Here is a 27,064-nt window from a genome sequence, read left to right as displayed (position 1 = left end):
ATCTGGCAAAGATACATTATTAAAGCTGATGCGATCCTTTGGCAAAATCTAGTAAAAATCAACAATGACAAATCTGTACTATATAACTTTCACCTAGACTGTAGTTTTCGGTTTTTGCGCAAAGTTCAGATTGATTTATCGCTTACAATTACAGCAAACGATATGCTAGCTCATACGAAAGCATAACTTCGAAATGATTCACGGCCACAAATGATAAGGTAATATAACACGTATTGAAAAACGATAAGCTTAAGTCCAACCGCGTTAACGATTGAGAGTAAAAAAGCATGATATTTTGTCCTCACCATGCGCTACACCTTAACACAACCAGCACAAAAACGCAGTCTTAGTTCGATTTGCGTCTGAATGCAAACAACAAATTATTATTTCCAGGTTACGGTTAAACTAGCTGCCCTGACGACTAACATGTTTTTTTCTCGCTCGAGTACCCGCAAGCAGGATTTGACCCTAATCTTTGAACTTGGCAGAACGCGTCGCCGTTTTACGTCATCTTTTCAAACTCTTCGGCGTAAATAACAAACAATGCCGTCGACCCGTTGGTCGGGTCAAATGTAACACTGCGTCATATAAATGAAGAAAGGTGAATAGATAAAAATTAGTAAACGTAAAACAAAAAACACCACTATTTAACTATTTTAAGATTTATTGTTGAATTTCCTTTTTGTTCAAAAGAGTTTTTTTTAAAGGTAATTTACAAATTTAAATTCATAAACACAACTGATTTAATCTATTTGACATAGCAAATGTTTAGTTGCTTCGATTAAGTCATTGGACGTTTTAGTTTTAGTTAATTGTTTCAATTAACATTCCTTGCAACAGTGACGGTTTTGACAAAGAGACATTGATAAAGAACACAAAACAACACCAAGCATGCATAATACACATAGCTTTTCGAGATAAAGTCCCACGCATGTTATTTATCAGACAGACTGCTGGCACTTGTATCTGCACGACAATATCTTATCCAGGTCCAATTTCAAAACCGAAGCAGCACATTTGTAGCATTGCTGATAGCACGATGATTTCAATGACGATTCTCTACATATTTAACTTCAAACGCCCTAATAGTCTGCAATTCTACATTGTGTATAAGAATCCTAACTACCTAATTTTGGTAATTTTTTGGATTTTATTTTATACTACATTGCCCAACCTAACCCAAAATTTCAAAGTTTACCAGACAAAAAATCTCCGAATTATGGACAAATTAAATTTTTAGCTATTTACTGTTGCGTTGTGATGGCTTGTTAAAACTCAGAGTACCCAATCTATAACAACATATGAGATCATTTTTTAACGATGACACAATTTTTGTTAACATGCCGCGAGCTCCGAGTCGTGAATGAAACGTTACACGATATTAATAAAGTTCTCCATGTAGGCTAGTCTCTCGCCGGCAATTCTCGATGGGTTTATTTCTGGATATAACCAAAGGAGCTTGATCATTACGAAAACCTGGCTCCACAACGAAATAAAATTGCTTCGCCGGTAATGCTCGGGTGTGACAAGACAACAATTTGTGTTGTAAGAAACTAACTTGTTGTTAAGGTATGGGTAACAATTTTCTTTCTACATTTACAAATCAGCCGTCTTTCTTAGACGGACAAACCTTATCGTTTTCACGCTTGAATGCAAAAGGTGTGCTTTGCTTAGTTTACCATTCTAGAAGCTGTAAGCAGGTTCAACAACAAGTAAGTTTATAAGAACACTTAGAAAATGGGAATGTTTCGACGCACAGCTTTGCATAGCAGGTATATTTATAGAAGGTAACAACTAACAGCGTTGATTACAGGTATACAAGAACTCTGTTGCTAACTAAACCAAATAGTTTTATGCTAAATGGATAGCACTGGAAGGAGTAAACTAAAATTAAGTGTAGTGGCTTGTTTATATGTAATTATCGTGCTATATAGTTCCGTGGAGCAAGTTTCTTGCGGTGAGTAAAAATTATTGCACATGGTAACTCTTACTTGCTTGTTATAGTGACGTCATTTTGCCGAGGGTGAGCAATTATACGAGAGCTTATGTTTTCGACCTTAAGCCAATTCAAAGTTTCAAGTACCACCGTCAAAACACCTTATATCAAATTCCTTTCAAGGTCGTTTCGTGGAACAACCAGCAACGTTCAGCGTCAATGCTTAACCGTGTTTACGCAAAATTAGATTCTGGATGCTACAAACAGTGCTGCACGCAGCAGTTTGCTGTTTTAACTATTCTATATATCTGCTGCAAAAAAAGAAAACCACTGCTTTGAACTTAATATACTTGTTTTTTACAAATAGGTGCCGAAAGAATCTTAACGCAAGTTAGACCAAGAATCGTTGAAAATCACTCGCGGTCAAAACATGATGAAAATCCAGTACAAAAGTAAGTAAATATACTTCAATCGGAAAACAACGCTGCGTTTAAAGTAATTTATTCAGGCGATTCTAGCAAGACAAATGAAAGTGAATCTGGTCATTATAACTTCTTGTCGTATAATTTCATTTCCAGCTTGATAACGTTATGCATCTTAATCATTATGGAAATTCAAAGTTATTCCCAGGATGGGTATAGGCTAGTTGGTATTTTTCATCTAACCCCTATAGTGCTTGTTGGGTTCTTGATGTTTTACGAAGCTTAGGCTTTTTAATACATGGGGACGTTTTTCGAAGGCATTGCTTTATAACGCGTTGGTTTACCTGATTTGATTATTTACCTCTCGAAATACATTTTATTGTGATTTATTCACCTTGCTATAATTGTGATCTTAAAACGGGCGTTAATCTATATTTGATCCTAATCTTTCCAAGAAGTGTCCAAAGATGCCCTCGTCGATGCTTGTGTTACTTCAATGTCGCTTACTGCGCTTCGAAACAGCTGACAATACTTCCTGCAAAATTTCCACCCGGTATCAAGTATTTGCATTTGAGTAAAAATAAGTTAAAAGTAAGTAGATTGTGTTTTTTTCACATTTTAACCATTTACGACATGGAACAAACACGGATTCAACAGCTGTATTTTCTGTCAGATCATCCCTAGAGACAAGCTTGGGATGTACCCTTCTCTCAATACCATTGATCTCTCGGACAACTTTATTTCTCAAGAAGGCGTCAAACGTCGAAGTTTTGCTAACCTCGCTTTGCTAAAGTGACTTCACTTAAACGGAAATAAGTTTACCCACTTTCCCAGCTCTCTGCCTCCATCTGTGGTTGAACTAAAGCTCGATAATAATTCAATTTCAGGTATCGGATTAATTGAACACCTCCGGTATGAAAGTTAACCGTTTGAAATCAAACAAGAAATCTCATAGAGCAATAGAAATCATCTTTCTGCTGTGTGCACAGTGTTATAGTTATATAACACTTTTGGTATAATTTAAGATAAGCTTATAACCAACGCCTGCGTTGTTATTACTGCGTAAATGTTTTCATTGCTTAGTTCTGCTTCTAACAATTCTGCTAATGCCTTAACAGTTATCCAAAGTGAGTCAATTCAGCCGTTAGGAAACGTCACTAGCATGGATCTCAGCCGAAATAAACTAACTAATGCCGGAATCAGAAATAGTGCATTCTTAGCTTTTCGGTCCTTAGTGAATTTGGATCTGAGTTTTAACAAATTTGAATCTTTTCCAAAGGTACTTATTGTCCTGTATTTGTTAAAATAAATACATTAAACTTATACCTGCTAAAGCTGCCGGGAATCCGAGTTTTAATTTTAAGTCAGCTGATTGGTAAATGCTCAACCAATGTTTGGAACTTGCTAATTTGTTAGTTAATTTTCTTGCGCGTGTGGTACATGCAGGATCTATCAAGCAGCATTGAGGACATCCGATTGAACAACAACAGAATAAAATATGTGACTACAGGAGTTTTTAGATTTCCAGCCAAAATCCATCACCTCAACATGAGAGGAAACAAACTTAAGGAAACGAGTTTCAGCTACCAGTCGTGGGCAAATATGGTCGGTTTCTAAACAACGTAACATTATGCGACCTTGTTAGCATTTGTCGATTAAATGTTCATAGCGCAACAAATTTATATATTGAGGTAAATAACTGTGTAGGTCTACATTTTGTTGCTGGATGTTACGGCTTAAATGTAAATGTTTTTAAAGCTTATAGTACACGTTTTTTGGTTCTACAGGACAAACTAATTTTCCTCGATCTGTCAGAGAACAATCTTCTGTTTGTTCCGGGAGTTCTTCCGCGTTCATTAAGTATACTCCTACTGGAATCAAATAATATTGAGGTAAGTATAAAATAAGCTAGTTTTTAAATGCACCGTACTAAGGAAGTTCAGTTGAGTTGTTTTAGTCTTCTCAAATCTTTCTCATATATGATGACGGCTTTATTTAAATTTATCAATTGCGTTGGCTATATCCTGGTGTGGCTTCAAAATTTTAAGTTGTTAAGACGTCTGAGATCGCCGCAAATAATCGACCAAATATAACAACCAATAATTCTTTGGCTTGCGCCGTGTCACATTTTGTTGCAATCCTGTCGCAACTTACCGCATGGTGTCGACAAATGTTACATTGAAGAACAATTGCGCTCTTGCTCTTATGCAGAACATTTTGGAATGGAGTTTCTCGAGTGTGCCAAAGATCACCCAAATCCGCTTATCTTTTAACAACATCAGACATATTGACCCAGCTGCCTTTGCTAGTCTTCAAAATTTACAGGTACATACGCTAGGTGTGGACTTGTTATTGACTCGACATGCACATTGAGATGTTACCTTAAAGTTTAGCAAAATATTTTAGCTTAGATCAAATAAATTTTTTATGTTGTTTCGGGATATTCGGGAATTTTTGTTATTTCTAAACTCAAACAGTTGTTACAGATTGAACTCAGTGTTTGTTCTTCCTCAGTATTTGGATCTCGCGCACAACCAACTTCTGCATTATCCAAGCAACATGCCTATTAACCTTCAGGCTATTTTTGTGGAATTTAATGCAATCTCTAACGTACATGGGGACGCATTCTGTCCTGCCTACGCACAAACAACGTAAGTGTTAACTATTACATACAATCTAGTTGTGCACTAAGCTTTGTTTATAGGGACACATTGTAAGTACTGTATATATAATCTATGTGTTAATTTATAAGATATTTTGTAAATTTTTGTTGCAGATTTCAACGGTCGAAGCTCAATATGATAGTGCTTATTGGAAACCCGGTAAATAGGCGGTCACTTTTCAGTGCTGGCAGTTACTGTCTTAGTTCTCCAGAAGTTTTGGTCTTCGACTAAGTAAACTGAAAGTGCCCATGCAGTACCACTATAACAAACGTGTATTATTAGAATCAGTATAAACAGCAGATTTGGGTTTTATAAAGTGCGATTCAACACAACTCCTTGCAGTTTCTTTCCGAGTGAAACAGGTTTGAAACAAACAAAACTTTAAACGAACTGCTGATTACTAAGAAAATATATGTTGTAATATCCTTTCTAGAAAAATTAATTTGTGTACTATCATTACTTGTAAGTTCTGCGAAATTTATCATTATATGATTTTTAATATTTGACCTTTTAACCGAACTATGAGTAACTGTTACATGTATATTTAACGCTGAGTTATCCTATCACGGATAGACAGCAGCAAAGCCTACAACAGGAAATAGATGTTGTAACTCATTGTGAGCAAACGCTCGACCTTACAACAAAACTTAAGTGTGTCAGAGATTCTTCAATCTTCGGGAATAGATAACTCGGCGTTGATTGAATGAAAACCGCTGATGTGTTTGGGCTGTGTAGGCTAACCGGAAAGTCCTCAATTGCTTTCGATTAGCGTTCTATATATAGTCATTTAACAATGCATGGAAGACTTATAGTGAAACAGTATTGTTGTAAACAATAGTGAGCCACTGTTGTCGCTGATGGTAATGGTTCCATTTTTGTGGTGAGGCTACCATATACAAGAGTTTTAATTGAATTTCTAGTTTGCAGCGGTTTAGTTTAAACTTTTAGTATATTTTGCGTCATATTTAGATTCGGGTATCTAATTTTCAGAGTCGTAACCAAGTCTTCAAACTCGAGTTGCAAGTCAAGTCATACTGTATACGGTTTAAGACTAAAGCAAGTCGAGTCAAGTCGAGTCAAGTCGAGTCAAGTCGAGTCAAGTCGAGTCAAGTCGAGTCAAGTCGAGTCAAGTCGAGTCAAGTCGAGTCGAGTCGAGTCGAGTCGAGTCGAGTCGAGTCGAGTCGAGTCGAGTCGAGTCGAGTCGAGTCAAGTCAAGTCAATTGATATTCGAAACAAAGCCAAACAGAAAGCAAAGGTACCATTTCTGTCAAGCAGAAACGTTTACAAGGTTATTACAAAACTCGCTTTATTTAAAACTGCACCGTACGGGGTCGTAAACAAATAAATTCATTTGAAGTTACACTTGCAGAGGTTGTTGCACTGCTTGTCAGTCTTAACTTATGATATTCGGACTTAATTTACCTGCCGAATTAATGATCTGACTCCGTGGTTGCGTGCGGTTAGAATTCTCTAACCTAACGTTTTACTAGCCGAAAGCTCTTACGTTTTACAGATACAGTTTATCAGAAACGGTCCTTTATTGTAGGAACTGTACAGGTTCCGAATATGACACAATCACAAACTTAGCATTCACCATTTAAAACAAGTCTAACAGATTACAATTAACACGACTAACGTAATACGTTCGTACGATTCTATATCTCTGTCTGCGCGGTTACTCGCGTATCAGCTCGAGTTTATAAAGCGGAGCGATGTGAACGGAAACACAATATACACAAATATTTCAGAATGCGTGAACGATAAAATAAGCGTTGGGCAATGGGGATTATTTACAGTTAAAACTCGGATGTTATGAAATCACCTGGTAACGTACTAAACGGCGCTTTCACATAAAGTTATTTAGAGAAAGTTTCCAAATATTAAGCGACAATTGCAGTTTCATCGCTAAACAATACTTCAATAAATAACTGGCGAATACTTTCCCACGAATGATATATTGGTATTGAAAGTGGCTCCCAGGCCACTACACACTTTCATGTGTTCGGACCAAGGAATAAGATATTCCCTATCTCTAACCTGATACGAAATCAAAAAGAACTGACTCGAGTTATTTCAAGTATTGCCTCGAGTCATGTCAAGTCTTTGAAAAAAGTGACTACACTGACTCGATTCAATACGACTCTGCTCACTGTCCCTCCAATTTTAAAAATGAGTAAAGATGGTATAGTTGCAGTATGAAGAAAAGATGGCCATAACCTTTTGTTTAGTATAAATAGCAAAAAGGAGTTAATTCTGAGCCTTCATTTGCCAGAGATCTAAATCGGTAGCACCCGTGAGTCTGAGTCGTAATCACTTGAGTCGACAATGACTTGACTCGAGTCAACTTTTGCTGTCCCTTTCTAGGAATTTGTATAAATAACTTGACTTGACTCGATACAAATCTTGTTGATGATTTTTCAGCATATAAGGTATAAAATGAATTTCTCCTGTATCCTGTATGTATCCTGTTTCGCATTGTATTTTTTTCTAATACAGTGTATAGGCCTACCAGAAAGCTTCATGATTTTTGATAATGTCGGAATTTAGTCTAAGAAACATAGCATTCTGTGGCAAATATCCCTGTATCCAGATGGAAGAAAACATTTGTGACAAACTTAACTCGGTAACGACCAAAACTTGGGAGCAGATGTTTCTAAATATGGTCACCCGCTTGCAGCTGAGGTTTGCAGATGAAATAAAAACAACGAACGACCAAAATTTTTCATTCTTCAAATGTCCATCAACTGAGTTTTCGGTGAACAGGTACGTCTGCTCAATGGACAGCAACGTGACAGCAAATAACAGCATCTGCGTTAATCGTTGTGGAGTAAGCTCTTGCAGAGGAAAACTGGATACTTACGACAGCAATTTTGTCATGTTTGGCGGCTTCTACTTAGCCTTGGGTTGTCTTGCAATTGTGGGAAACGTTGTGGTCACTTTTGAGAAATTAAAAACGCTTTACGCCAAAAAGCAAACCTTGTCAAAAGTAGAAAAGGCTTATCAAACCATGGTGCTAAGCCTCTCTATTGCTGACTTCTGCATGGGAATTTATTGTCTGACTTTAGGCATAGTAGGTATAAATTTCGTGAGAAAACCTTACGATGCCGCAGACAAAAGTAAATGGCTTGCCAGTAGCACTTGCATTAGTTTAGGCCTGATTAACTTTATTTCGAGTCAAGTGTCGGTCTCTACCCTTGTCGTAATCAGCTTTTTTCGACTTTTCTGTGCCTGTCATCCTTTTAAAACAATCCCTTCTAAAGCTATAGCTGGTAGTTTAATAGTGTTTTGGACCATATGGATTGCTATATCTTTAATTCCGATTTTGCCTTCCACTGCAACGATTTTTTCACGTGGTCGCCAAATTCCACTTTGTGATAATGACCTTGCTGTAAACCAAATGGAATGTGTATTCAACCAAATTCGTTTGAATATCAATAAGAGATGCAATTTCAGACAAGAGCGGACAGCCACTTTTGATCAGCTCTGGAACGAGACAGTGATAAATGAAAACTTTTCCAATTTAAGCGAAACGCACGACTATTATAACCATCAAAGCATATGTACAATGAGATATTTAGTTGGAGAAAACGACAAGGCAAACGTTTTCACTATTCCCATCTTGGCATTCAATTTGCTTGCATTCTTCTGTATTCTGGTGTCTCACGTAGGCATATATTTCATAACTGTTTGGAAGACGAGCAAGATGCGCGGAAAACGTATTTCCCAATCATTTCAAACAAATATACCGCATCAGCAGAGCAGAGAAAACAAAGAAATACGCCGAAGAATGTGTTTGATAATTGCTACAGACTTTTGTTGTTGGATGCCAGTTATTGTGACTTCTCTTTTGTATTTCTTTAGCAGCTTTGGTCAAAGTGAATGCAAGTTGCAGGAAAAGCGGCAAACTCTAAGACAATGGTTTCCATATATTGTGGTAATTCTTCTACCTATCAATAGCGTTATAAATCCTTTGATTTACTCAACTCTTCTGTGGCAAAGCTTGTGGAAAAAGTTGTTTTTGCAATTTAAATGTAACACGGTTGAATAAAATATACAACAGAGTAGAGGTGTTCAATAACAATAGTTAACGGAGTTTATCTTTCTGTAAAAGCCTCATCATGACATTTCAAAATAGAAAGCGTTGGTTGAAGCACTGGCTATAGGATAAAACAGACACAGATCATGAACTTGCTATAGGATAAAACAGACACAGATCGTGCAGCGAAATGTTTTTCTTTAAAACTAATATAGCTGTAACGTGCTCACTTTCCACAGAGCAATCCATTTTCTTCGTATCCTTCATTACGTTCAAGGCTTGTTTGATGGTTGATCTGATTGATCCCGCTTTCTCTTCCTAAGCAAGAGTTCGGACTCCAGTAAAGTATAGGCAGGCCTGAGCAAAAATATTTCCGAAGTGGTAATCACGTTTCTGCAAAGATATCACTATTCCCAATTATAGTGTGAAAGAAAATATAATCTTCAGAACTTGTTACAAATATCATTGGTGCGTAAAATTAACATTAAATTTAATCAGTACTGTCTTTTTTTAATTTATTCCTTCTATTGCTCAACTAACTTTTGAAAAAATAAGTTGTGGTAAGTTGATCAAGGGAAATTAAATAAGTATGGTAGCGTAAGCAACTAATAAAAACAAACATTATTTCCATTTTGAAACATAGCCAACAAACCTATCTATAAAATGGACTAGCTGGAACACATTAATATCCACATTATTTGGAGAAAATCGCGTTTTGTTTAAAAGCCACTCATCCCACCTCATATTCTACCATCGAATGCAGCCATCAATAACGAAATTCGGTATTCCTTGAAAGACTCACCTTTTTCTCTTGGACTACATTTTTCTTCTAAACAAACTTTAACGCTGCCTTTTCCCAAACAAACTGTCGTTTTACATTTCTGGCTTTTTACGTGCGCCATCACACGGTTGTTAATTTTTTGAGATCACAGATTGTATCAAAAGTCATGCATCATTTAATTTTATAAATACAATTTACAATTACAGGAAATTCGACCAATCGCAATATTTTTCCGCCTTTAACAAGTGCTCGAAATCTGTTTGGATATATATGCATTTGACGTTTCACGGACAGCTATCTCATCTCATCTCATCTCAAGTTTGTTACCAGTGATTACAAAGCGGTCTAAATTCAATGGAAAGGAAAGTTGAAACAAACCGCTATTTTCATAATTATTGGTACATTTTGTGTAAGATTTTAGTACATTCTAGGCCAAAATAAAAATCAACTTGGCAGTTAATAATCAAAAACGGTTAAATTAGCTGCCAGTGTATTACTATCAAATTCGAAAATTTCTCTTTAAGAATTTGACCTTACGTTAACTTACCGGATTTATTTTAACATTTGGCTGATCCGTAGTTATGACCCAGCTCAAAGATATAAGCATTTTTCACTCGATTAACAGCAGAATTAACACATGCATTGCCATCTCTATCACAATTTCAATTTCTGACAACCAATGAGAATTAGACATTAGAATGTTCATAAAAACTGTACGGTTAATGATAGCAGGCGTCATTATTAGTCGTCATTACTAGGACTATAAAAAAGCCCGATGTAAAATCATGAAGGATTACAAGCTGGCATTAATTATGTAGCCATTAAAATGTTTATTTTTCTTATTTCGCAAACCACCAGAATATAAATCGGTCATGCAGCAAATAATTAATTCACAATTGGAATTCTCTGTATAGAAAAAATAACATATGATCATTAATGACATTCATTAAGACTTAATGACTCCAATTTACAAAGGTGGACCGCATCAGCACAGTTGATAAGGTAACTGTAATCTGCACCTTTCCTAACGAAAAATTAACATCCATACATTACAGCATTAGGCGCCCATTTTGCATACTTTTTCTGCCTGGACCAGGTCTGGGCTACCTTCACGTAGGACTACTTACACAAAGCTGTGCATAGGCCACAGTCAGCGCAAACCTGCAAGTGTAATAGCAATATCGCACAGTTTACAGCCATTTCTTTCATTGCATCATTACCGAAACTTTGCAAAACAGACTTGACAACAAATTGTTTACCAAGTGAAAAGTTAATGACGACCGATTTATGTTTAGATCCATATATGCACTCGAGCGTGACCGTGGAGAAAGAAAACGAGAGCACGTGACCAATTTTCTTGTCATGGTATACGCGTATGTCATTGATCAAATCAAGTTTTTCAATTGTTTCGACGTCGGGGAATCCCCAAACTTAGCGATTTTTTCAGTGAGAACTTCTTATATGTAGGTTTTTACTAAACCATAAATTACTTTGGTTAAGAATAGGGTTGGTTACATAATAGCGTTTTTAGGCTAGCGAGTTTATATTTTATTTATTTATCGCAGAATAAAGTAGATGCTCCTTAAGAAATGGACAAACAGTTAGGATCATGTGACGAAAGAATATTAACCGAAGATGAAATAAATATGTTGAAAAACCAGGTGAGCTAGATGAGATAAACAGTCCGGGTCTAGTATACAAGTGTACAACCAGATGACGTCACAATTTGAGTAGCTGAGGTCTAGTGTAGAAAAACGTCCTGTGGTTGTACACTAGACGTTTTTATTGGATATGTCCTCTTCGACTGAAAAAATCCTTGCATAACTGGACAATAATTCATTACCGACTGAGCTTGGTTTTGATTGCTTGGTTTGCCCAAATTTAAAATTGTTCACCAGGTTAAGAATTTTTTTATTATACCTGAACTGTATTGTGTCTTACTTTTAGGACAAAAAGATTGTCAGTGAGTTTAAGAGCATAAAGCTGGAGAATGAAGCTAAGAAGATGTGGGACTTGTTTTATAAGAGGAACTCCACTAACTTTTTTAAAGACAGACATTGGACTTCTCGTGAATTTGATGAAATTAAAAGGAAAGCTCAGGCTGTAGGTACATTTAAAATTTTATTTTCAGCCATAAAAGTTTATTATAAACAATACATCTATTTATTCTGGAAATTACTTAACACATGTATCAAAGTTTTGGCCAATTCACCAGGGACAAAAAATAACCTTACTTGAAGCTGGTTGTGGGGTTGGAAATGCCATATTTCCTCTTTTGGATGAGATGCAAAACTTGTTTGTATATGCATGTGATTTTTCACCAAGGGCTGTGGAGTTTGTTAAGGTGACAAACTTGGTTATTATTTGTTGGTCTGTAGACAATAATCTAGTATGTTCAGTGAGCTACTTTTGTGTGTGAAAGCTGTAGTTTTGTTTATTCATGTAACCATGCCTTATTGTTTTTTTAGGAGAATCGCAAGTATAACCCAGATAAATGCTTTGCCTTTCAATGTGACCTTACAGCCCATCAGCTGAACAATGACATTCCTGAAGCATCAATTGATATTGCTACCTTGATATTTGTATTGTCTGCCATACATCCAGACAAGTTTTTATTAGTTTTGCAAAACATTCACAAAGTTAGTTTAGAGTTTTGTATGTGAATTTATTACAGGTGTTGTTTTACTAGAGTTACTGTTATTGGGAAAAGCTTTCTTTCCCTGTCTGATAGAAATTACGTCATCTGAATGTAGTGCTAGCTTGTAGTTCGACCAACACAGATCAACTTTTTGTGTAATATTTTCATCCATTTCAACCCAGATTGATAATAATCAATGTCATACTTATTATTTTTTTCTAAATCATAGGTGTTAAAACCTGGTGGTCATCTTTTATTTCGCGATTATGGTTTGTATGATTGGGCGATGCTGCGTTTCAATCCTGGCAGTAAAATTTCAGAAAACTTTTACGTGAGGCAAGATGGAACGAGGGCATACTATTTTGAAAAAGGTGTGTTGCCACATTAGTTATGATTTACATAAGAGTGCTGATATGTGCTAGAATTGTGCTTGATACGATTTTATATCTTTATAGAGCAAATGAGAGCTTTAATGGAGGAGGTAGGATTTAACATTATTAGTAATGATTACGTGAGGAGGGAAACTGTAAACAAAAAGAAAGAATTAACTGTTCCCAGAGTATTTTTACAAGGGAAATACACAAAGAGATAGCAGACTTCATTTCTACATTCGCATTTATATTTGTATACTGCCATTTAGTTTTAAATGCCGTTCTATTTTATCAATATAAGAAAACTGTAGATAATATAAAGTGCTCTTTTTTGAAATTTAAACAATAGACAATTTGTAGGTATGATGTGTAAATTTATTAAGTGTTACGTTTATCATATTTTTGAATGCACAATCAAACAGAAACAGCAAGACGACCATAGTAATTACAAAAACATTTTAAAGGAATTTAACTTCTTTTGTGTGTCATTTCCAACAAATAGCTATGTTTGGATCCCGTTCTATTCGACTTAACAGTTCACTGTGACTTATTCCAAGCTGACAACATACTTCTTCTGCACTATGCTGCCCAGTGGTATATCGTTGCAATTCAGTCTAAGAAAATAAGTCTTGAAAGAACGATGCAGAACAAGCTACAACTGTAACAAAGAACGACCGTCAATCTGAAATTTGTACCTGTCCACAGTATGAAAAATCTGTTGATATTTTGACTGGATACATGTGGATTCTTCGAATGAGGTTATGAATGAGCCCAAACTGGATAAGTTTTCTGCATGAACATTTTTTGTATTAATCCAAGAAAACTTAAGGCATGTATATTAAAAAAGTAGTCTAGTATGCAACAACTTACTGCTCATTTACTCTGGTCATTTCATTTTGATGACGCAAACATAAATCTTGCACTTTAACACCAGGTGAGAGTCCACAATACAATGTCATGACGTCATGTAATGTGGGTAGTTGATGGCCTTTTTTGGCAATAAACCTCAAACATTCACTCTGTAGTCTAGGATTTTCCATTATCCTACAATAGGCAATTCATAGCACCAAGATAATAATGAGATTATACACACGATTTTTGAAACAACTTCTTACTGATTTAATTTGGCAGTAGTGATGTACATGTTTGAATACTGAAATATGGAAATAAGTTTTATTTGATTATAGAATGCCAAGTTTTGAATGCATATCCTTATTAAATTGGGGTCTGCATCAGCTAACATGGCAATCTTTTTAACGTGACGAAATCCATCTATAAATGGTAATACCTGCATCAAAAGAACATAACAAGGTTTACAAAACACTGTATTTCAATGTTGAAGAAATTACATTAACATACACTGACAAAAACATGAATGGAAATACCAGCTGAGTCGTTAAGTCCCATTCTTCTAAATCAAAATCATCTTTTGATATGGTAAGTATTGGTACATGATGATCATACACGTCTGGTGGAGATATACAAGGAGGAAAAACTTTCAAATATATGGTCGTAGATTTGTTAACTGGAATTGAACAACTTCCTTTCTCATTCAACTCTGTCAACATCTTTTTGAGAATTTCTGCAAAACAGTTTAGAAATAGCCAACAATTAAACTCAGTGGGTTTTATTTCAACAGTCAGTGGGAGATATCACCACAAATTAATGTATAATCTTTAATACTAAGACAAAAACCTGGGATAAGGGACTTTGTAGTTTCATTTGACACAAAATAACTTTCTCGTTCTAACTCTGTCATATAACTTGATAGCTTTTTAATCAATGGTATGCATGGAGAACTCTTGTGGATATTAGCCAATACCAAACCAAAGTTAAAAATATAACCATTTCTCTGGTAGTGGGGATCATCAATGAAAACAGGACACCCAATTACTTTCTTGCCAATTGCATTCCTAAATAAGGAAAACTAGTAAAAAACGATTTTCTCATTGAACAGTACACAAAAAATAATCAATTTATATTACATCTGGAAATAAAGAACTATATACAAGTTGAAGTAAGTTTTAAACCAGCACCAAACATACACAGTAATCAGTTTTTGTTTCAACCCGGACTTTGGAATAAGATAATCTTGAACAGCTTGTAGCAGTTCCCTTTCGTTTGTCACATAGTTGGGTGGAAACTTATAGAAAAAAACAACTTTTCAAAAGAATCATCTGTAAATCTTGCAATCCTTGTTATGTTTTTATTAAAATTCAACAGAAAATTGATGTTATTCATTAATTCACAAACTAACCTGATGTGTAATTTTTGGTCCCTGCTTATGGTGAAATTCACTGAAAAACATACATTCAATTGGATGCTTTTGAATGTATTCTTGAGCCTCCATTGGTTGGTACTTGTTCGGTAGCTTACTTTCTATATATCTCTAATTAGATAACTTTGGTTGAGTATAACATCAAAGTGTATCGTTACAAATACAACATATACTCAACAGTTTACCATACTGTACTACAATAACTAGCAGTAGACAAGTTTGGCACCAGCATTTCATATAAACATAAACAGGTTTTACTTCTCCTTTAGTTCTTATTTATAAGAATAATCTCATATTGCTACTGGTATTAATTTAAAGTTCTGTTACGACGTAGTTTCATATATATTTCAATATTAAGCAAAGACAATATATAAAGGTGTATGGATGGTGTATGGTTGTGTTGTGTATGGATTCACTGTATGGATTTGTGCAGAATTACTAATGAAACATTACCAACAACTTAGCCTACAAAAAAACTGTTTATCGTGGTTTATACACTGAACTATTTTTGCATCTCCAAACATGGATCATCATCTACACTTGACTATGAAAAACTTAATTTAAAAGTACAGTGGATATGAAAACTTTTAAAAGCCATAACACATTGTGTTTAAAGCTTCTTATTGTTATCTCAAAATTCAGTAACTTCAGACTACTGTAATTGCCATGTTATACTCCTGAGACTGAGAGAACAAAAACAAAAACATGTACTTTTCAATGCAAATATGATAAATAAATCTTCAAAAAATCAGCTTCAGCAGTTTCTTGGAAAATTAGAATAGTGATGTTAACATAACCTAGAGCACTATAAAAAAAATTGAACAAAGTAAGATGAATATAAAACTTGGATTGGCTATACTCAAACGTTTTTAAAATATGGTTAGCACCAAATGTAGGTTTGTTTATTCCAACTTTGTCATTTCTGAGTGTTTTCACCAACAAGAGATAAAGTGCAGCCAATAGACCTCTTTATACTGCCTGCAATAATAAAAAGTACATGATGCTAGCTATCATCTATATTTAACAATTGAAAACTGCATATTTATTACACAATTTCACTGATTGCAAATAGCTCAATGGTTGATTCTTATATCTGTTTTACTTAAAGTGTAGCATAGGTCTTCTGAACACACTTCAAGGATAAAATCATTCACTTTTATCATCCAGTTATTCTTTTATTGTGTTTTAAATACATTAAATTGTATAAAATTGGTCAAAATTTCGCCAAACCCTTCAATCATACTGTTTACTTATAACCGTGAATTGCTAATCATCCTATGTATCTCTGCTGCATGCAGTATAGAAATTTAGTAAAGTGAGTTGCTAAGATGCACTTTCCCCCATGAAAATGTGCAAAAAAGCTAAAAAAAGGGTTGGTTATGATCTAAATTGTGTTGGTGCCGGTGTCTAATGTATGTCCAAAACATGAGGTTATTGATGTGGACTAAAATGAACGGTTGATAAATCAGCTGCACATTGCTGGCTTTTCAGTGTGGCAGTCCACCATTGCATTTGTGATATAACAGAAAAACGTCCAGTAAAAGACATTATAAAAAATTAGTGATTTAACAAACAAACACTCAAAATTTCCAACTTCTCTCTAATACCAATGCATCTTCAAAATAATAAGAAAAAATGTGCCAATAAAAAGAAAAAAATTGATCACAGGGTGCATAAAACATTATAGAACACACTTAGGCAATAAAATCCAATAATTATTAATACTATCCAATAATTTAGCGGTTAGAGCACCGATTATTGTATGAATACCCAGGACCACAGCCATTGTACTGCCAAAAGATGAAACTAAAGGGAATTTCACTGCATCTGCAATTTTTGTATGCAGGTTTCTTGTGACACAATTTTGCGACGCTAGGTCAGAAAGGCTGATATTTACGCCAGTGGCGTAACGATATTTGCTCCTGCACCAAGCCGGAAATGTCCGGCCTATCATACAAACTTTCCACAAAGCCGGATACAAACAAACAAACCTGTCAGCGTTCCAGTACAGAAATTGCTGCAAGGCTATCGACTGCGGGTAACCCCCAAAAGTAGGAAAGCTCTGAAAGCCTGAGATCTGATTGTTTTATGAATAAACATTGCTATATCAAGTCAACCCTATATAGAAAGAAATTTGACAATAAATATTTGAGATAAAGAATTCTTTGGTAGTTTCTGCTAACGATGTTTCCCAAACCGCTGTTTTTGATCCAGATACTGAGAATTATGACGTCATGTTATAAAATTAACATCACAGCTGGCATTTGAATTTGCTTCTGGTTTGGTGGTTGTGGAGGAATCAAGTATGTACGAGCCTACCTACCGGTCGGCGATGGGTTTAAAGTAGTGAGTGAAGTATATTTTAAAGTTATCCAGGTATCGTATTTGTGGGCTAGCTAACGGGGTTTGGGTATAAAAATTTGCAAGCAGACTCAGGATTGCTCCTGTTCAATAGACCTGGTGAATAGTTATAAATTTGGGTATCATAACAAAAAAAAGCAAATAAAAAATTTGCGTCAATCGGAATTTGACAAAGGCTAGCTCAATAATCGGGGCTCAAGCATTTGCGATTTTTTTTTTCAGCATAAAATTGTCACACATGGCAGTAGTCTAAATGTTCTCATAAAACATTCGTATTCTTACAGCTTCTTTACCTAGGCTTCCTAACTATAGCCTCTGAAGCTAACACCAAGACTAGGCTGCAAGCTACAGAGTTTAGCACCCGTATGGAGAGTTGGTATGATGCATCAACTAGCGACATTTTTCTGCCGCAGAATTGCTGTTTTTTCTATTTTGTATATTGTAAGAATTATGTTGGCTTGGCGTGAACTTTCGCAAATGCGAATGTAAATAAATTGGTTGCTGTTGTAATACAAACAACAGTTAATGCGAATGTAAGATTTATCTGATGCACTAAAACCAAAATTTCCATTAGGGGCTTAGCATCAACCTACACCAATTGTAAGTTAGGTGACACTTAACTCGGTAGTTGGTTCGGTATAGCTGAGTGGTAAAACACTGCACTTGCAATAACGCAGCCTGTGTTCCTTGTCCAAAGTGCCCAGTGGCACTACCATTGTAATGCCCTTGGGCAAGGGGCAATTGAACATATATACGATAAAGTTGGCTAATTCTACAGCTCCAGAGGTTTACAAAAAGTACTAAATTATATAGGTGAACTGCCTATAAATACTCAAAGAGGTAATAACATGTAGACACGCACAATACAGTAGACATATACACAATCAAGTAATTAAAATGGGTTCATGTAGACGTTTGTATAACAATGCACCCATTAATACATTCAAAGTGTGTTTACCAGAAACTTACAGATTCATACAATAAAAATGGGATAACAAGAATTGTCTTACATCATAAATTACTTATGCTTACATTTATGCATAGTGCATGACAAAATGTTGGTCATGGATAAAAGAAAAGTGTGAAAGGACTATAGTCGAGTGACGTAAGGCCAAATTAAACTGATTCTGCAAGGACTGACAGAAATGTGACAAATTGAATGAAGCCAAATTAGGCAAAATCTATGGCACCATTCTTAAATTAGTAAAATAAACAAGTTAATAAACAGGGACTATCCTTAACTTTTTTTAAGTAGATGCCACTGGTATCCAAGGTCTGTTGGATGCCCAAGTTTTTGAGAAAGTGAGGTTATGATCAATGTGAATAATTTATACAGTTAATAATAATTAACTCTTTGTGTGACATCTAAAAACTGATATTGTAGACCTGCTGTTCTGTTTTTTTTTTCATGATTGGCACAGCAAAGGTAAGAAACCACACAAGTTAATAATAATATGCGTTAATAGACCAAATAATCCTAGCAGGAAGCTTAAAATGTGCATGAAAAAAATGATGACATATAGACTTGCTGGTGACAACTAGCATGGTCACTAACTCTATGAAAAATAGAGATTATCTTCACACTACCTGTCATATAAAATTCTTGTTGTTTCATTCTAAATCAATTAATTATCGGGTTTCTATAAGTGCCACCATTTCCTGTGATGGTGTCACAATATGTGTTTTTTCTTAAGTGTGAGCATCCTGTAAAGAAAACAGCAAAATCTGGACAGCTGTTAACAATGCCAAGATCTAGACAGCCATTTTGTGCCATTGTTTTGCAGTTGCACTGCATGTTCAAACATTGAAGGAATGAGCCTGTTTTTGAGGTGACTACAATAACTGCAATAAAAACAACAACAACCATTCATTTGAATTTGGGTGCCATGGCACTGGGGCACCTCTTCAAATTGCACATTTATTAAGAATTGTTTCCTGAGAGTGTTTTAAAGTTGGTTAATGATTTTATCATGAATGAACAAACAGAGGCATGATTAAGAAGTGTAAATTATAAACAGCTTTCACTTTTGAAAGTTATGGTCTGATTTTCATTTTTTCTGCTGGCCCTAAAATCTGCATCTTAAACTATTGTTAAAATTTTTGGGTGTATTAGCTTTCCCAGCTTCAGTGAAATTACTGTTTCTGTCAATTCCATGTGAGTGTGGTGAGCTACCTTGATTAAGGGTAAGTCCACCACGCACTATGAGTGCTTTTTCAGATTGCTTATATATATACAGATTATTTTATTAGGTAAGGAAAAGTTGTGGACGAGCCTTATTGTCAACCTGAGCCTGAAAATACAAACCTGAACCCGAAAATTTATTTGAAGCTCAAATTAGGCCCAAAAGTTAAATTTACTGAAAGACCCAAAGTCATCTTTTGATGCCATTCTTTGATTTTTATCTTTTTTTCAGTTAACCTTTGTGCTCTGAGGGAGGTTTTTAGAACTCTGCGCACATGCACGTTCGTGTAAAGAAAGTGAAATTACGACGCAAATGTGGCAAAGTGTGAGTACAGTATACATAGTGTCTAAATTCGGGCTTGAACTCGACCCGAAAATCGCAGCCCGACCTTCAACTCTAAGGTAGCCTAGATAGATGTTAACTAACAGTTCTAGTGTGAAAGGCTGCCGATCATTCAGCCTCTGCTTTTTGTGTATAAGCTAGTTCTATTTCACTAAACCGGAATAGTTTTTCAAATACTTGTTATATTTAGTTCCAGATCTTCTGTGTTTGTGTTTAATTTTAATGCTATTTATGGAGGGGCCATCCTGTTCCACTTCATCTCTCTCAGGCGGGTTTTGCTTAAAAATGCACCAATTTGTGAAAATGGAATTCCCAGGTAATACTATTACAGGATAAAGTTGTAGAGCAGAGTTTCTTTGTGTGTGTTTGTGTAAAATATGATGTATTCACTTTAGTAAAGCTCATCTAAAAAAGTCATGTAGGGTAAACATATGAACTGTCATAAAAGTTTACTTATATAGAATCGTAAAACTTTTGTATGTGACATCACAATTGTGTAAACATACACAACTGGAGGATTTTTTTAATTTCTTTAGCAAAGTTTTGCCTAACTTATGTATGTGACATCACAATAGTTTTCTGTTTCATGAGCATTCACTGTGTTGTTTTAATGCAGCAACATTATACATCACCATTTAGCTTGTACAAAACAGTGGATAGGTAACGGTCAATGTTTTGGAACCGTTAGCAAGTGAAACAAAACAAGGGTGTGTGATAAGGAAATGCCTTCGAAAAAAACTAAATAAATAAACATACAACAATACAAAGGTAGTTATTTGCAATATGGTCTCACTCTTACTTGAAGATTCTACTCATCCGTTACCATAACACCTTGACAGTGACACTAAATTAGCGAACGAAGCGATGGTACCGGTACCCAGCAAGTTTAAGAGGCATCTTGAAACTCAGCAGTCGACTCAAATAAAACCCTGAAAGCCAGCTTTGTTGTTTCTCAACTAATTGCACAATGCAAGCAACCTCATAAAATTGCTGCAAGAAGTTATCAGGACTATGCTGCAGAAAACATGAATGTCATAACGAAATTCATGAAGTTCCACTCGCTGACAATTCTGCTAGCTGGCTCATTGAGAACATGGGTTAACATTTTAGCACAGCTACGAGACCAATTGTTAGAAAGCAATGTTATTACTCTGCAGCAGAATTATGAAATATAACAGCAAAATGTTTCCAAATAGAAAAGTTACGGTGGAAGAGTTGTGTAAGTGTGTGCACCCGTGCCGCTGCTTCTATGACCAGAAAAATCAAAGGTTTTTGGCCTAGTTACACTGGTGAATTCTGAAGTTTGTGTTACTCGTTACTTTTTGCATCGTAAAGCTCTGATTATTATTTTAAAGAAGTACTTGATATATCAGTGAAATTGATCAACTTCATTAAAACTCATTGAAGTAATCTTGTTTAAAATTATATGTGAAGACATGGCAGCAGACCACAAGGGTTTGCTTCTTCACACTGAAGTGTGTTGGTTAAGCTGTGGTAATCATTTGGTATTTAAGAGCTCAGACAACAACTGATGCTTTTCCTTGCTGATCCTGATGGAGGAAGCTCACATATTTAGCAGATGTATTTGGGCATAGTTACCGGTAATATCAAGATGAAGATAGAAGTCAATTTATGTTGACCGTTACAGTCTTACAAACAAGCTTAACGCATTTCAGCTATAGTTAAAACTGTGGTTTAAAAGAATAGAAGCTTTAAGACATCTTAGAAATGTTTTCTCATTGGGAAGCAGCAGTTACTGAAACTGATAATAATAATCTATCCGTGTTGAAAGATGTTATTTGCAACCACCTGTACATTCTTCAGCTGAGGTTTCCTTGTTATGTTTTCACAGTTATGGATTTTTCCATTTTCCTTGCATATCTCTTTTGCAACTTCAAAAACTTTCTATTGTGTCTTCGTTTCTTTGAAAAATATTAATGGACACCTGTTTAATATGCTTTTTCAGATTGGTCAGAGTTTAAGTTTGTCAAAGCTATATGCTAAAGTAGCTAAATTGTTTTGTTTTGTTTTTTTCTAAATTGTTTTTGTTTCATTCACTAAACAGATAAGTCGCTTAAAAAAAATCAAAACAGACTAAGACTCACAACTTTTGTGTACATGTTAATTTATGAAAACTTAGTACAATGCATTTGCGGAATAACTGGGATATAAGCCAGAATTTTTATTAGCTATTAACTTTTGAAATACCGCTAAATTCTTCTTTTGTGAACTACATGTTGTGTTTGTCCTCAGGAAATCGTAAACCATCAGCGAGAAGTGGACATCGTTCGGTTGCTGATGATAATCATGTATGGCTGATAGGTGGTTATAATTCTGAAAGAAATAGTTCGAATGATGATGATAATGATTCATATCCACTGTTCAGGTTTTTATTATAACAACAGAAATTACTTCTTGATATTGTTTAAAAAATGCTTGGTTTATTTCATTATAATTGGAGCAGACCATGGTACCGCTTGTTTTCTATGTTATCTATATCTCATTTTGAAGTTTTCCGTTAATTTTAAGAAAAATGACACCAATTTTTCAAAAATTGAGTAACAGTAAGTGGCATTCAGGCAATACATGGACAACACAACTATGAGTATAACTCTAGATTTATTGGTATAATCCTAACAAAAGTGGTATCTACTTCCGTACTTTTTAGGTTGTTCTTTTCAAACATGCAGCTCAAACTTGGCTGACACTAGGGATGGGCTGATACGAACCTAAACCCGAATAGATTAGTCGAATGTCACCATTGTGGAAGATTCAGACCAACACAAATACTAACAATGGCGAACCCGAATACAATATTACTTACAAATTTGTTAACTTTGGTAAGAAATGATGATCTGTTTTCGTGGCTACGCTAAACTAGAGTCAACATTTCTTGCTGAAGGTCATTTACTTTAAGATTTTGCTTTTCAAATTGCCATTTGATCATTTAATTTCAGCAGTTATGTCACATTACGAGCAAGATTTGGCTACATTTTGATAAAATTTTATCATTTTTCGCTGATACGAATATACTCAGGATTTGTACGTGTCAACCTTTAACATATTTAGATTCACAAGTTGCCTGAATAATCGTGCTCACGGCACATCCCTGGTTGAAACCAATATACTTTTCATGGTATTTATGTTTTGACTTATCTTCATTGCTGGGTCAGTTCTGCATGGATGCTCATTGAAAATAAATTTTCAATGGTTTTTCTTGTAGATACACCCAAAAGTATTAACTTCAAGACAAAATCATAACTAAAGACACATACATATTGTAATCCAATTTTAAGTAAAATTTTTCCTTACTTCACTTCGTTTACCTCATTCATGCAATTTTTGCAAAATCAGTGTCATTTTCACAAACTCCATCAGATCACATGATTCCAAGAGCTGATATTTCTAACTGAGTTATAATGAAACGACCCACTTTTGGAAATAATGGTAGTAAAAATTAAAAGATTACCCTTCTGATGCCAGAATATTTCAGAGAGTTGTGGGAATACAATATATCAACTAACAAATGGAAACTGCATAAAAAAGATGAAAACATGCCACATGAACTTGCATCTCATTCAGGTTGAGGGTAATCTATAATATTTGCCAGTGCTAAAACTACAAATTGTGCATGCAATAAGCTAGGGCAACATGCAAAACTTACGTTACATTGTATTAGCTATATCCAATGGAAGCTGTATGGTCATATTTGGAGGAACAGGTGTACCATTTGGAGAGAAAACCAGTAACCAGTTATCGGCTTGTCAGCTCAAAACTGGAAAATGGAATGTGATTGAATGTTCTGGTGTGAAACCAGATAAAATTTATGGGCAGGTAAGTCACAGAAAACTACTAGTAACTGATTGTTGCCTTGGTAGTATTAGGTCCGTAGTCATCTGGGTTGTTCTGATGGGTAAGGAAGTTGGCAAGTTTGCTTGTAAGTAGCCACTGTTGTTGTAGTTACCAAATGAGATGTATTGTTTGGGTACAAGACATTGTGTCAAACTGATTTAGAATTACAATGCATACAATTTTGTTTCATAACAAATTTTGGTTGAGAAATACTAGCAGTATGTTGTTAGCAACTAGTGGTTATAAAAAAATAGGAGCCAGCACTACATATCATACCCTAGTTATGGTTTTGAGAAGATACATACCGGTATACAAATTATAGATGACAGTCATGGTTAGATTTAGATTTACAAAGTTTTATACATATACAATCTAAAAGGTTAAATTTACATATAGTACCACTAATGCATTTATGTCATACAGGCAATGGTATTTATTGGGCAATATCTTTACATTTATGGCGGTACTACTGGCTATGAATACAATACCGACCTACATCGTCTTAACCTGAAAACATTTGTTTGGGAGAATTTAAATCCCGCCAACTCATGGAATGACATGCCACCTGAAAGGCATGTACATATAATTTGTAAACGCAGTAAGTAATTTCATCCCTGATCTCGCATTACAATGCAATATTTGTTACTAATCATGCAGGTATCGTCATGAAATTGCGCAATATGATAATCATATATTTGTGATTGGTGGAGGTACATTATCCTCCGTTTATCAGATGGATCAAATACACGTTTATTCAACTGAGAAGAACTTGTGGCGACTAGTGCAAACCAAGCCTGATCCCAAATCTAAATGTAAGTTTTCCTTCATCACCATCCATAAAGGATTTTGTCTGCTACATGTTCATGTCTTTTACTATGTTACTGGGTTGAATGTAGGAAGTTACTGAAGTAGTGCTTTTTTAACGGTTAACAGAAAGTATTTAGATCTTTGATATTTGTATCATTTGAAATAGTTGTTTCTTGTACTTAGTGTTTCCAAACTCACGGCGGTGCCATAGTTGTGTACAACTTGAAAATAAAGCTTTCATATGTGGTGGTTATGATGGACGTAAGATATTGGAAGACCTGTGGCAATTTGAATTGGATAGTCTGCAATGGACTAAACTTGCAATCATGCCAGAACCAGTGTACTTTCATTCTGCAGCTGTAACGACGGTAAGCATTCATTAGGTACAAGTAAACGACTTTGTAATCTTCAGCCAATAGGGTATATACTTAATTGCGAAATGTGTTGAACCACAGGAAGGCTGTATGATCATCTTTGGAGGAGTTTCACGTGTTTCTTCACGTTTAAATTCCAATTCAACCATTCGTACCGACTCTTGTTATCGCATATGGCTGCGTATTCCATCGTTACAAATAATGTGTTGGTTGACATTAGTACAGTCGCGCCCACGCATACGTAATATGACCCGTATTCAGCTTTTTAATATGGGTATAACGCCATGTTATCTTAAAAAACTTCAGTGTGCTGAAGGCGCATAGATTTCTGTATATATTAGGACGTATATATTATTAAAAATGTTCTACTTCGTTTACTTCTCGTGCGTTGTACCTTTTTACTCACAATCTTATGCACATGCAGAAGTGAGTATTACACTAGCACAGTACTTCTTCAGTATCAGTCTCGTCGGTATCTTTATCAAAATTACCGATTTTCTGATCCAATTTACTATTTTTCAAGAGGTTTTTGTCGATCTCGGTACATTTATAGTGACTATTTCAAGGCTTTGAACAGTGTATGTTTCAAAAGTTTGTTTAAATTAAATTTTGTGGCCATTTTTAGCACTCCTTGTTTTTTAATATACAGATGTCTGAAAGTCTTAAGGAGTGACGTCACGTATGTTTTCACTTGGAGTAACCTGTGGTTATGGGTTTATTATACAGCATGAATGTTTATCAATTGCTTTTGCGTTTTACAAAAAGCACCGAACTACTTTTTTGAAACAGTATCAAACACTGGTACCGTTGGGCTGATACGTTTTTTACCAAGTACCGACTGCCTTTACCAGATAACTTTCCGTGTCACAATACCATATTTATTGCTAATGCACTTGATATTGTAATTGATTTTTAATGACATGGTGGCAATATAAAATTATGTATACATTTTCTTCATTAAAAGGGTTAGGGAAATGCTTGTGGTTTATGCGGAAACTTTTAGTACGGCAAAACTTTTGTTGGCAACTCTCCCAACAGACTGACAACGTCGGATGCAACGCAATCCCCTTTTTCCATGTATGAATCCCGGTGAAGCAATCACTTAGATTATTTCTCAATATTGTAAATTTTACTAATACAATATTGAGTTTAGTCACTGGGTCAATATTATCAGCAGTAGCTTGCTAACATGCAAATTTTCACAATATGCCATTTGAAAGAAAATATGATGAAGCGAAGACCCGAGCAGAAAGCATAATTTATGACAGACAAACAGGAGTAAGGTAGAAAAGCCGAAAGTGTAAAAAGAGATCAAAAAGCGCAACATCAAGTCCCAAGAAAGGGTTCAATTCTCGTCTTCAACTGCGAATAAACTTCGAAGTGTCCAGCCTAGTCAACTCGAATAAACGACGAACAATAATGCGTGAAACTATCAAGTGGTTAGCCTTCCGAGAACTGAACCGTTACAAACTCACAAGAACAGGTAGCATTAAAACAACATTATAAAATTAGTTTTGGCGATATTTGAAAAATTGTTCACATCTTTTAAAAGACATCAATCAAAAAATGTTCGATTGTTGTCGTATCGTACCGAAACGTCTGATTAATAAAATGTTTTCTACTGTTTTAGTTCTTGTACTCTATTTGTTCAACGTATAAATAGGAAAGCTTTTGAGGTGTATTATTTTGCCAACAGAATGTCAATCAACCTGGTGTTAACGATGGGCAATCAGATTATCAGAAGACTAATACAAAAAGGCTGCTCATTTTTGTTCAGTTTTGTTTTTTTATAAACTGTTTATACTTAAAGACTAATTGGATAAAGTCAAATGTTTGTTTCCAATACGTAGTTACGAAGTGTATGTAAGGTACCAACTCAGTGGGAGAGGAACGAAAGCGTGATTCGCTTTTAAGCTTTTTGCACGATGAATAGGTGAATGCCTTGTTTTCAGATCTGTCCCGCAAATCGTATTTGATGGCTAAATTCTTTGGTGAAGGACGCTTAGCCTCAGTCTTTAAC

At 35.3% G+C, this 27,064-nt stretch overlaps 4 protein-coding genes across 12 annotated transcripts; 3 read left to right on the top strand and 1 right to left on the bottom strand.

Annotated features, from left to right (window-relative positions):
• Positions 1–1,405: 1,405 nt before the first annotated feature.
• On the top strand, positions 1,406–6,925 carry LOC143460528 (osteomodulin-like). Of its 8 annotated transcripts, none has more exons than XM_076958074.1 (11): positions 1,412–1,545; positions 1,621–1,813; positions 2,005–2,388; positions 2,814–2,949; positions 3,032–3,245; positions 3,477–3,637; positions 3,805–3,963; positions 4,146–4,250; positions 4,570–4,683; positions 4,873–5,009; positions 5,135–6,925. In XM_076958074.1, the coding sequence occupies exons 6-11, from the start codon at positions 3,521–3,523 to the stop codon at positions 5,250–5,252; spliced, it is 750 nt and encodes a 249-aa protein (XP_076814189.1). In that variant the 5' UTR covers positions 1,412–1,545; positions 1,621–1,813; positions 2,005–2,388; positions 2,814–2,949; positions 3,032–3,245; positions 3,477–3,520; the 3' UTR covers positions 5,253–6,925. The 8 variants fall into 8 exon arrangements, with proteins under 8 accessions (XP_076814187.1, XP_076814189.1, XP_076814192.1 ...); XM_076958077.1 differs by having other exon boundaries at positions 1,621–1,957; positions 2,304–2,388; positions 2,817–2,949; XM_076958073.1 differs by having other exon boundaries at positions 1,621–1,957; positions 2,304–2,388.
• A 4,408-nt stretch (positions 6,926–11,333) lies between these two features.
• LOC143459490 (tRNA N(3)-cytidine methyltransferase METTL6-like) lies at positions 11,334–13,074 on the top strand. The gene is made up of 6 exons (XM_076956675.1): positions 11,334–11,499; positions 11,786–11,941; positions 12,054–12,182; positions 12,307–12,477; positions 12,706–12,847; positions 12,932–13,074. Exons 1-6 carry the CDS (start codon positions 11,428–11,430, stop codon positions 13,066–13,068), a joined length of 807 nt encoding a protein of 268 aa, XP_076812790.1. The 5' UTR covers positions 11,334–11,427; the 3' UTR covers positions 13,069–13,074.
• Positions 13,075–13,208: 134 nt separating this feature from the next.
• Positions 13,209–17,101, bottom strand: LOC143459489 (GATOR1 complex protein NPRL2-like). Its single transcript, XM_076956674.1, has 8 exons — positions 15,105–17,101; positions 14,893–14,990; positions 14,543–14,760; positions 14,233–14,429; positions 13,963–14,135; positions 13,718–13,891; positions 13,543–13,636; positions 13,209–13,461 (listed from the first exon to the last, which is right to left on the bottom strand). Exons 1-8 carry the CDS (start codon positions 15,195–15,197, stop codon positions 13,333–13,335), a joined length of 1,176 nt encoding a protein of 391 aa, XP_076812789.1. The 5' UTR covers positions 15,198–17,101; the 3' UTR covers positions 13,209–13,332.
• A 322-nt stretch (positions 17,102–17,423) lies between these two features.
• Positions 17,424–26,019, top strand: LOC143459487 (kelch domain-containing protein 10-like). Of its 2 annotated transcripts, XM_076956673.1 has the most exons (10): positions 17,424–19,670; positions 19,901–19,993; positions 20,202–20,327; positions 22,265–22,397; positions 23,505–23,593; positions 23,691–23,845; positions 24,287–24,435; positions 24,521–24,675; positions 24,854–25,038; positions 25,126–26,019. In XM_076956673.1, the coding sequence occupies exons 3-10, from the start codon at positions 20,234–20,236 to the stop codon at positions 25,366–25,368; spliced, it is 1,203 nt and encodes a 400-aa protein (XP_076812788.1). In that variant the 5' UTR covers positions 17,424–19,670; positions 19,901–19,993; positions 20,202–20,233; the 3' UTR covers positions 25,369–26,019. The 2 variants fall into 2 exon arrangements, with proteins under 2 accessions (XP_076812788.1, XP_076812787.1); XM_076956672.1 differs by having other exon boundaries at positions 17,424–19,993.
• Positions 26,020–27,064: the final 1,045 nt, after the last annotated feature.

The sequence above is a fragment of the Clavelina lepadiformis genome, chromosome 5 (genome assembly GCF_947623445.1).
Source record: "Clavelina lepadiformis chromosome 5, kaClaLepa1.1, whole genome shotgun sequence".
NCBI classification, from domain to species: Eukaryota; Metazoa; Chordata; class Ascidiacea; order Aplousobranchia; family Clavelinidae; genus Clavelina; species Clavelina lepadiformis.
Note: the sequence above shows the minus strand (reverse complement) of the source record. Positions and strands in the feature narration are given on the sequence as shown.

Bases quoted from the DNA above. Each gene is read 5' to 3' on its own strand.
- LOC143459487 (XM_076956673.1), top strand. From the start codon at position 20,234: ATGCTATTTATGGAGGGGCCATCCTGTTCCACTTCATCTCTCTCAGGC. The intron at 22,398-23,504 runs GTTTTTATTATA...AGAATATTTCAG, and splicing joins GATTCATATCCACTGTTCAG to AGAGTTGTGGGAATACAATA. The intron at 24,436-24,520 runs GCATGTACATAT...CTAATCATGCAG, and splicing joins AATGACATGCCACCTGAAAG to GTATCGTCATGAAATTGCGC.
- LOC143460528 (XM_076958072.1), top strand. From the start codon at position 3,521: ATGGATCTCAGCCGAAATAAACTAACTAATGCCGGAATCAGAAATAGT. The intron at 3,964-4,145 runs GTCGGTTTCTAA...TTGGTTCTACAG, and splicing joins ACCAGTCGTGGGCAAATATG to GACAAACTAATTTTCCTCGA. The intron at 5,010-5,134 runs GTAAGTGTTAAC...TTTTTGTTGCAG, and splicing joins CCTGCCTACGCACAAACAAC to ATTTCAACGGTCGAAGCTCA.
- LOC143459489 (XM_076956674.1), bottom strand. From the start codon at position 15,197: ATGGAGGCTCAAGAATACATTCAAAAGCATCCAATTGAATGTATGTTT. The intron at 14,136-14,232 runs GTATTTCCATTC...CTTTTGATGCAG, and splicing joins GGGACTTAACGACTCAGCTG to GTATTACCATTTATAGATGG. The intron at 13,462-13,542 runs GTACAAATTTCA...TTATTTTCTTAG, and splicing joins ATTTTTCATACTGTGGACAG to ACTGAATTGCAACGATATAC.
- LOC143459490 (XM_076956675.1), top strand. From the start codon at position 11,428: ATGGACAAACAGTTAGGATCATGTGACGAAAGAATATTAACCGAAGAT. The intron at 11,500-11,785 runs GTGAGCTAGATG...TCTTACTTTTAG, and splicing joins TAAATATGTTGAAAAACCAG to GACAAAAAGATTGTCAGTGA. The intron at 12,478-12,705 runs GTTAGTTTAGAG...TCTAAATCATAG, and splicing joins TTTTGCAAAACATTCACAAA to GTGTTAAAACCTGGTGGTCA.